The 9,972-nt window shown below is 44.8% G+C and overlaps 1 protein-coding gene across 2 annotated transcripts in view; it reads left to right on the top strand.

Moving 5' to 3' along the window:
* Window positions 1–751: 751 nt before the first annotated feature.
* Window positions 752–9,972, top strand: part of clcn2c (chloride channel 2c) — an 870,815-nt gene continuing 861,594 nt past the window's right edge. For both annotated transcript variants that reach the window (XM_072474258.1, XM_072474257.1), the window contains exon 1: window positions 752–885. In XM_072474258.1, the coding sequence (XP_072330359.1) occupies window positions 835–885 (51 nt within the window). In that variant the 5' untranslated portion in view covers window positions 752–834. The remainder of the gene's footprint in view (window positions 886–9,972) is intronic.

The following is a 9,972-nucleotide window of genomic DNA, read 5'->3' as shown; positions in this document are numbered from 1 at the left end:
GGCTTGTGGTGTCCACGGGCATCATCGAGGCCTTCCGTGCCCGGTGGGCACCGTGGGGACTGGAGTGTTTTATCGACCCCTTTAATCACATGTGATGTTCTTAAGTTTCAGTTGATCTTTGGTTTGTGTTTGGCCAGTGCCTCGATCAGGAGCGGCCCCCTCTAATTTGTCCCTTCGTTTATTTCACTTTGTTTAGTCGGTTGCACCCCAAAAGAGTTCACAAAGCGTCCCGGGGGGTGGGTGGAATCATCATCATCGGCGACTTCTCCTCCAAGGCCATGGCACTGCTTAAATTCAGGATTTCAGAGCAAGTGTGGCCGGTCACAAGTTATGCTGCTGTTCCGCCTCTCAACAGCGGAAAATTGGTCTCAGCGTTCATCCGAATTGGGGCCGCAAAATAAAGCAAGCTGGGGCAGGGAGGGGGTTCACCTTTCATACAACTGGTGTGGTTTATAAGGTATCGCCCGGGAGTCCATGCTTCTTCGATCCACTGAAAAGAATTGGGCACGTCCCTCCTACGGCTGCTGCTAAATATCCGGAACTGTGCTCCTTGTGTGTGTGTCACAGTCACACAAGCAGAGGCGGTGGGTGGCTGAGCGATTGCCGATCGCTCGCACTCACTCGCTGACCGGCCGCGGCAGCTGGTTGCGGCGGGGCGGTGTGAAAGGAGGTGGGCAGCGGACAGGGGAGGCTGTGCCCCGGGCTGGCTGCACTCACAGCGTCGAGTGCGGCTGTGTTTGACAGGCAGCGTTTCCCCTCTGCCCCGCCACAAAGTGGTGCGCTCCACCAAGGCTGAAATTGACAAGAGTGCGGATTTCACTGGCAGATACAGACATGGCTGGAGCCGAGGCTAACCGGGGGGCGCTCCACTACGAGCAAACTTTGGTAAGTACTTTCTTGCCTTTCTCTTTTTTTTAACCGTTTTGGTGCTGCAAGCGAAATGTTCCCAGCACAGCGGCTGGGCGACACACACACACACTCGCCTTCAGGTTTTAGTGCTTGGCTGTCGGTGCAGTTTTCCTTCAGCTTCCACGGCCAGCCGTCCAATCTTTGCTGGGTTTAAGATGTAGCAATGTAGTATCTGGTGTTGACAGTGCGGATGGGACAGTGTCAATGAAATAACTGCTGATTTTTGTCAAATGTAAGCACCACTCGTTGTGTGTTGAGAACGCGTGCTCGTTCTCCAATAAAACCCGGCCTTGATCGTTTGCAAGGAGTTAAAAAATATTGCAAACACCAAAAATATGGATGTTCTGTGCTGTGCTATTTTGGAATGATTCCTTGATGGGGAAGTGTGGACGAGTGACCATGCCACTCAAAACAAGTTGTCTGAAACTGTTTTTCATTCATTGGAACAGTTTTGAGATCAAACATACATAATGAAAACTCTCTCAAGCACAAACTCTCCGAATTGTTCACTGCTTGCTTTAAAGGCCTCACACAATGCCATCAACCACTGGTGTCACGAAGCTAAATCGACGGGACCTCTTCTGAACGATGACTTCAATTACACAACCCTGGACCTGTGCAGGACTGGGTCTGGAACTTTTCCCAGTTACTTGCTGTGCACTCGTTGTCATTTATAAGAAGCAGTCATTTCAAATGTTGTGATCTGGTGAAATAAGTCATTACAGTATCTGGAAAGGGCAGATTGGTAAAGTGCCTGTGCCCCTATATTGTGCACCCAGAGTGTATAGGAACGCAATGCCTGTGGTGGAACAAGTTTCAAGCTGAAAGCTTTGGAGTGTCTCAAAAAGAGGATTCTCCAACTGAAACATTGTCCGCCAAGGAAGAGTCTCAGTTTAATTGTATTTGCACTTTGCTTGCAACACCATGCAATACATTACGTTGGACGATAGATGTTTTCCACAGCATATTACACTTGGTAGATTGAGAGAGTAAGAATTGCAGTGACCATAGAATTTCTTCTTGTAGAATCCCTACAGTATAGAAGGTGGCCATTCGGCCCATTGAATCAGCACCCACCCTCTGAAAGAGCACTCCACCCAAGTCCACTCCTCCGCCCTATCGCAATAACCCCTTAACCTAACTTGCACCTCACTTAAGGAACAATTCAACATAAGCAATCCACCTAACCTGCACATCTTTGGACTGTGGGAGGAAACCAGAGCACCCGGAGGAGACCCATGTAGACACTGGGAGAATGTGCAAACTCCACACAGTCACTCAAGGTTGGAATTGAACCCGGGTCCCTGGTGCTGTGAAGCAGTGCTACCACTGTGCCAATGTGCTGCCCATGGGGACCAAGTAGTAGGATGGAGCTAGTGCATGCTGCTGTGAGCACCAGTCTGTCAGTGCCCAGTGCATATGAACATACTCATTGGGAGCAAAAATAGGCCACTTGGCCCCTCGAGTCTCCTCAGTCATTCCATAAGATCATGGCTGATTTGATTATAACTTCAACCTCGCGTTCATGTCTACCAATAACCTTTCTTCACCCCCCCCCCCCCCCCCCCCCCCGTGTTAATCAAGAATCTATCTATCTCTGCCTTAAAAATATTCCAATGCCTTTGAGGAAGAGTTCCACTTTGAGAGAAAATATTTCTCCTCAACTCGCTTAAATGAGTGACCCCTTATTTTTAAAGTGCCCACCAGTTTTCGATTCTTCGACAAGAGGAAACATCCTCTCCACATCCACCCTGTCAATACCTCTCAGGAGCGTTTCTTTAATTATAAATTTAGAGTACCCAATTCATTTTATTTTTTCCAATTAAGGGGCAATTTAGTGTGGTCAAACCACCTACCCTGCACATCTTTGGGTTGTGGGGGTGCAACCCACGCAAACACGGGGAGAATGTGCAAACTCCACACAGACAGTGACCCAGAACTGGGATCGAACCTGGGACCTCGGCGCCGTGAGTCAGCAGTGCTAACTACTGTGCCACCGTGCTGCCGTACCCCTCAGGAGCTTAAAAGTTTCAATACCGTCGCTTCTTACGTTTCTAAACTCTAGTGCATACACACCTAACCTCTCCAACCTTTCCTTCTAAGACAATCCACCTATTCCTGGTATTAGTCTAGTAAATCGTCTCTGAACTCCTTACTAATGCATTTATGTCTTTTCTTTAAATAGGGAGACCAATACTGTACACAATACCCCATATGTGGTTTCACTAATGCCCTGTATAACTGAAGCATAACCTCTCTACATTTGTAATCAATTCCCCTCACAATAAACAATAATATTCTATTAGCTTTCCTAATTACTTTCTGTACCTGTATACTAACCATTTGTGATCCATGCACTCGGACACCCAGATCCCTCTGCATCTCCAAACTCTGCAACCTCTCGCCATATAGATAATGTTTCTTTTGCCAGAGATTAACTTTCTATTTAGGATTTAATGGAGCATATTCCAAATGTTTGGTATTCAATTTACGATTATTAGAAGGAAGTTGAGAAATATTTTCAGTGCCTGAAAGTGTGGTAAATGTGGAAATCCTCATTGCTTATAAAAAGCACTTGGATACACACTTAAGTACTGTAACTGCAAGGTTACAGGCCATAAAGTGGAAAATTGTTAGGCTGGTTGGGTCTTGTTTTTTCAGCCATTCCAACAGGATAGGCAAAATAGCCTCCTCCTGTGGACTCCGAGTTGGGAACCTGATAATGTCTTGGTCCAGATACTGCACCTCATCTGCGACACAAACAATACAATCTTGAAATGTAAATGCACTAATTGGGCTGGAGGTTAGTGGCACCAAGCACAACCAGGAGGGGGGAGCTGCCTGTAGAACACAAATGGCAAAGGCAGATAGCAGCCATGATGGGACCTGCTGCAGCTTTGCACAAGAGAGAGGCATTGCCTCTGAGGGCCAGAAGCCCCTCCGAACACAAAGTGGTCAAATGGTGGCCACATGGAAGTCAAAGCATATGATCTGGTGCAAGATCTCCCAGCTCCTGAAAAGTTACCCCATAAGAAAAAAAAATCTGCCTGCTTTGAGCTTGGCAGCTGTGCAAACGTGCACCAGGATATTCATGTTTGCCATCTTCAACTTTGATAATCACCACCTTATCCGCTTCAGTCCATTTAACAAGCTTGTGAACATTGTTTGCAATAATTATTAAGTGTTTGGAATTTACTGTGTAAATTTGACTCTTTGTTTCCAATTGCGCTTCCAATGAACCAGATCTCATTCAGTGTAGTAAGGAATTTTTCCTGCACCTGCAGAATCTTTTAATTACACAGTTCACGGCCATTCCATATGGAACAGTTTGATCAACTTGGTAACTTAAAATGCAGCAGAACTTCTAACAATCCCAATTCTTCCTTCACCCGATTGTCACAGCTGGACACTTCCTAGCAAGGGTCACAATTTAAGAGCAGGGACACCCTCACCACCAAGTAAGTTGTTTTCCCTCCCCCCTTACTCAAGCTATTATAGTACTATGATCCCAGCAAAGGTGGGCTAACTAGGCACAATTGGTACAACGTTTTCTGCCTACATGGTTCATGACCACATAACATAATTATTTCACCATGAATTTTCACTTATGTTTATTATGCAAATAAAGCATTCTATTTTTCAGATTGTCTCTTGTGAAATGCCTAAGGTTGCACTCTTTCCAGATAATGTTGCATACCACCAGATCAACATTTGAAATGGTTGCTTCTCATAAACAGCGGGTCTGCAACTAATAAGGCAAAATACTGGGGGAGAGTTCCAAACCCAGTATCAATCTGGGTTTGTGTCAGTTAATTAATTGCTCAGAAGACCTTCCATTTCAACCTAGTGACAACAGTGGTGCTGTTATTGTGTGAAGCCGATGCGGCAAGCATTCAGAGAGAGAGAGAACTGTTTCAAAGTTTCCAATTATGTATTTTTGATCTCTGAATAATTGTTATGAATGAAAAACAATACTGGATCTTTTTTGTGAAAGGCAACAGTTAATGTTTTTGCTCTCTGCGTCTTTCCTCACTTTTTTCCCCCTCATTCCTCTCTTCTCCTGTCTTTGGAGATGGTTGGTGATGATAACAAGAGAAAACTAACTGGCAGCAAATGGAAGTGAAGGAGAATGAGAAACTCTGAAATGAAATGACAAGTAAGGCAGAATACTCAAACAAGACAGTGTTGGAGCATTAGAACTTCAGCATGCAGTGCCATGTAGAATAGAGTAGCAGCCTGCACCGGCAACTTACTAGGTCAGGTGTTCTTGTTCAGGACACAGTCATGACGTGGATGTGTGGGCCGACATCAGGACATTTCAAATGGCAAAGTTGGATTGCCTTTCGCATTCTCCTGGGCTACAGCTTCTTTATAGACTGGAGCCAGTGGGCAAAATTCTGTCAGCAAACAATTGTATTTATGCAAAGTGATGCTTTTTTGGTGATCATGTTGAAGATGAAGATTGATTTGGAGGTAGTCTTTTAACATGGGTTGGCAATTGATTGGGTGATAGGAGACAAACACTGCAGTTGGGGGGGGGGGTACATATCCTTAATGGTTGGATGGGACAAGTGGTATTTCTCAGAAGTCTATTCTGAGGTTATGACTTAACAGCATATGTTAATTGTCATGTGAGAGTACCTTTAACAAATGGGTGTTTTTTTTATAGAATAACTGTAGTGGGTGTACCTTTAAGAAATGGGTGTTTATTACTGCAGTGATGTCAGAGTGTGGGTGGAGCTGGACTGTCTGTTAGTTTCACTTTGGAAAAAAGCTTTGGTGTGCCTGTGTTTTTTTGGTTTCGTTTCAGTGTTGGAGCTGCAGTCAGCCAGAGAATGTGTAATGTTGTTCTGTCTGCCATGTAAAGACTATCTCTTGATCATTTGGTGAATTCAGAGTGATAACTGTTCTCAGTAGTGAATTTAAATCTGATGTGCTTCTGTTAAAAGTTTTTTTGAAAAAATGTCTTATGGATGTTAAAAGGAAAGTTTAAGTATTACTTAGAACGTTGTATTCTTTGGGGTTGTATTTGAATTGATGGTTGCTAAGATGTTTACTGTGTTTTAAAAAGACTTGAGTTCATAGAATAAACATTGTTTTGCTTTAAAAAGTACTGTTCGATGCCTGCTGCACCACACCTGTAGTGCGGGCCGTGTGCTCCCTATACCACAATCTATTAAAAGTTGTGGGTCAGATGAACTCCATGATGCACTTTGGGGTTCTCTAAACCCTGGCCCATAACATAATGGAGGGGGAGAAATCTTTGCATAGCACAACTTCTAGCACTGGCGAATCTAGGTAGATCTGTGTCGTTCCACTAGTGCTTTGCAAATTTGCAAAGCACTAGTGGAACGACACAGACCCACCTAGGTTTGCCAGTGCTAAAAGTGGTGCTATGCAAACGATTTCTCCCCCAGAAAGTTGTATACTGTATCCAAATTTGGATAGCATACAAAGTAACGCAGATAGGACCAGGTGGTTGCAGAGGGACATAGACAGATTAATTGATTGGCTATATCAAAGTCAAATGGAGTCAGTGAAGGACAAGTGTGAAGTCATCTGCTTTGGACCTAAGAAAAATGAATCAGAGTATTTTATAAATGAGAGAAACTATAGAGGAGCAACGGGATATTTGTTATTTATTCTTTCACAAGATGTGGGTGTCGCTGGCTAGGCCCGCATTTTGTTGTCCGATTGCCCTTGAAGGTGGTGTGAGCTGTTTTCTTGATCTAGTGCAGTCCATGTCATGTAGGTACACTCCCAATACTGTTAGGGTGGTAGTTCCAGGATTTTGAACCAGTGATAATGAAGGAACAATGGTTCCAATTCAGGATGATGTATGGTTGGAGGAAAACTAGCAGGTGGTGATGTTCCCATGCACAAGAGTACACAAATCATTGAACGCTAGTAGACAGGTACAAAAAGCAATCAAGAAGGCTAATTGAACGTTGGCCTTTATCGCAAGGAAATTAGAATGCAAGGGAAAGGAAGATCTACTTTGGTTGTGTCGAGCTTTGGTGAGGGCCCATTAGTGGTACTGCATTCAGTTTGGGTACTGCAACCCGAGGAATATACAGGTCTTGAATGTGGCACAACATAGATTCACCAGTCATGTGTCATAGCCTAAGGGTTAAATATTACAAATATAGAAGCTGGGGACGGTGACCTGACTCTGGTGTTTAAAAGGACTTGAAAGGATAACTCTTATCCTTGTATTTTAAAAAGGCAAATACAACAGCTCCCAGGAACTAAAGATCATTTAGCTTAATGTTGGTGCAAGGATGATAATGGAATCTTTTTCTCAAAGATGTAATGGGAAAGCAATATCTGGATTACGATTTTCAGGATGGGGTTTCCCTTTTCAGTAATCCGAAGAATTGGCAGCGCATGGATCTCCTCTGATACTGGGTTCCCTGCAGCCATTTAATGTGTGGAGATGGGACTTGCACCCTCACTAAACCCAGCCTCCGGAAAATTGCCAGATTAGCTGACACAGATGTAGCCACAGCAGTTCCAGGAGCTGCAGTGGACGGGACTGGGATTCCAAGCACTCCCCATAGTCGGTGGGGGGTGGGGGGTGGGGGGGTGGGGGGGGGGACTCATGCAGTTTGGAGTTTTGTTTTGGATGGGATTGAGCATGAGTCAAGGACGGTTGGTGTGGGCAGAAAGGTTTGGGGATGTGGGTGGAGAGGCTGGGGGGGGGGGGGAGCAAGGAGCAGGTGGAGAGCGGGCGGCAAGGCGCAGGTCACCTTGTTGGGGGTGCAATGTCAAAAGGAGACTCTTTATTGAGCCCTTCCTTCCCAAAAACGGAACAGGATTGCTTTCCATCTCTTTTCTCCCATTCTCTCTTCTTCTCTCTTTCTCTCTCCCCCCCCCCCCCCCCCCCCCAAAAAACCCCCACTGCCTGCAAACCCGCCGCGGGGCAACATAAAATTCTGCCCATAGAAACTGAAAATCTAAGACAGTAGCCAGCAATCATATATTTTCAGAAGGCCATCGATACACCACATAAACTCAGAACTGAAGTTGGAGCTTGTGAAGTCAGGGATAGGATGCTGGAAATCTGAGGTTTAAAAAAACAAAAGTGCTGGAAAACCCAACAGGTGTGGCATCATTTGTGGAGAGGGTAACAAGAGCTGATGTTTCGAGTCCGCTCAACTTCTTCAGAATAGCAAACTAGCGACAAAACAGAGTGTTACGGGTGGCTACTCAGGCTGGTAAACGGTGCAAAGTGGTGTTTTACCGGGTTCAATTTTGGGACCAACTTTGTTCACCATGAATGATTGGGCTCTCCTCATCAGAGGTAAAAGTCCCTGGCATGGTGGTGCAGTGGATAGCACTACTACCTCACAGCGCCAAAGACCCGGATTCGATCCTAGTCCTGGGTCACTGTCCATGTGGAGTTTGCACATTCTCCCTGTGCCTGCATGGGTCTCACCCCCACAACCAAAAAATGTGCAGGGTAGGCGGATTTGCCATGCTAAATTGACCCGTTTTAAAAATAAATTCTAATTAAAATTCCAAAATTTGTGGAATGCTGAATTATATTAGTGTGATGTCAGGAATAGTGGATTTGAAGTATTGGGCAATTTCTGGGTCAAAAGCCTGGGGTTAAAGCGTGTTTGACTGCCATGATCATGCTTTGCAGGGCCTAGATGCTTTTAGCAGCTAGGAGGAGACATCGACAAAGGAATATTTTTTCCAGTCTGGACAGGTAAAGTAGCCATTTCCCCAGATGACCCCTTTGCGGGGGAGTGCTGACTGGTGGTCATTTAACTTGAAGGTCATCACCCCTCAGATGAGGGGCAAGGATGAGAAGGCATGAATAACCTCATGAATAACCTTCATGAATAACCTCAGCCAGTACAGGAATCAAACCCACGCTGTTGGCTTCGTTCTGCATCACAAACCAGCTGTCCAGCCAACCTAGAGTCATACAAATGCTGGGGGTTTTGGTCCAGTATTCTAGCCACTGTTGAGATCTTGTCTGGGATCGTAATAGGGACAATAAAAAATATACTGCTTGGACAATTTGAGAGTCTAAATGCAGTCGAGGGATTTAGGGCTACAAAAACACCAATCATGAAGTTAAATTTAACAGCACTGAGCTTAATTTGCAGAGGGATAAACTCAAAAACCAAAACTTTGTTTTGAAGTTATATCTAATCTTGGTTCGAGCACATTTGGAGTACTATGGACCGTTTTCCATATTATAAAATGATATAGTGGTTTGGGGAAAAGTGTGAAACGTTTCACCAGAACAATATCACTGAGAGACTATGAGCAGATCAGGAAAGGCTACACAGGCTGGCGCTCTCTCTTCGAGAAAAGAAGAGGTTGAGTGGGACCCGATCAAGGTCTTTAAGATAATGGAGGAGTTTTATCAAGAAATTGGGGGGGTTTATCCGGATAGATGTAAGAAATATTTTCCCTTTCTAGGACAGTCCAAAACTAGAGGTCATAAATCCAAGATAGTCATTAATAATCCCAATAAAGAAATCAGACCTTTGCCCAGAGAATGTTAAGAATTTGGGAGCTGCTATGGTAAGGAATAGCTAAGGTGCTATGGTAACAAATAGCTAAGGCAAATAGCATCAATATATTTAAGGGAAAACTGGATAAACAGATAGGAGAGTAAGGAATAGAATATATATGATTGGTGAAGTCTGGTTCCAAGCGGCTCATGTGAATGATTAAATGTAGGTACAGACCAGTTGGGCCACCTGGACTGTTCTTGTGTTGTATCCTTGGCATGGCGTGGAGGCACCGCTTCCTCGGCGCGGAGGCACCGCTTCCTCGGCGCGGAGGCACCGCTTCCTCGGCGCGGAGGCACCGCTTCCTCGGCGCGGAGGCACCGCTTCCTCAGCGCGGTGTATCAAGAACAAAGGGAACATAATTTTAAAATGTTTCATTCAGGACCAAGATCAGGAAGCAAGCTTCCTGACAAATGGAAATTGAAACCAGAAATCACCGTCAGAATGTTGGGAAAATTGTAGTTTCATGACTCTGATACCCTTCATAACAAAAATACATTCATTGTGGGAAATGGAGCAAGTGAAGGGG

Source organism: Scyliorhinus torazame, chromosome 14, assembly GCF_047496885.1.
Source record: "Scyliorhinus torazame isolate Kashiwa2021f chromosome 14, sScyTor2.1, whole genome shotgun sequence".
Taxonomy (NCBI): domain Eukaryota; kingdom Metazoa; phylum Chordata; class Chondrichthyes; order Carcharhiniformes; family Scyliorhinidae; genus Scyliorhinus; species Scyliorhinus torazame.
The sequence above is the reverse complement of the archived record's forward strand: the minus strand, read 5'-3'. Positions and strand labels throughout refer to the sequence as shown.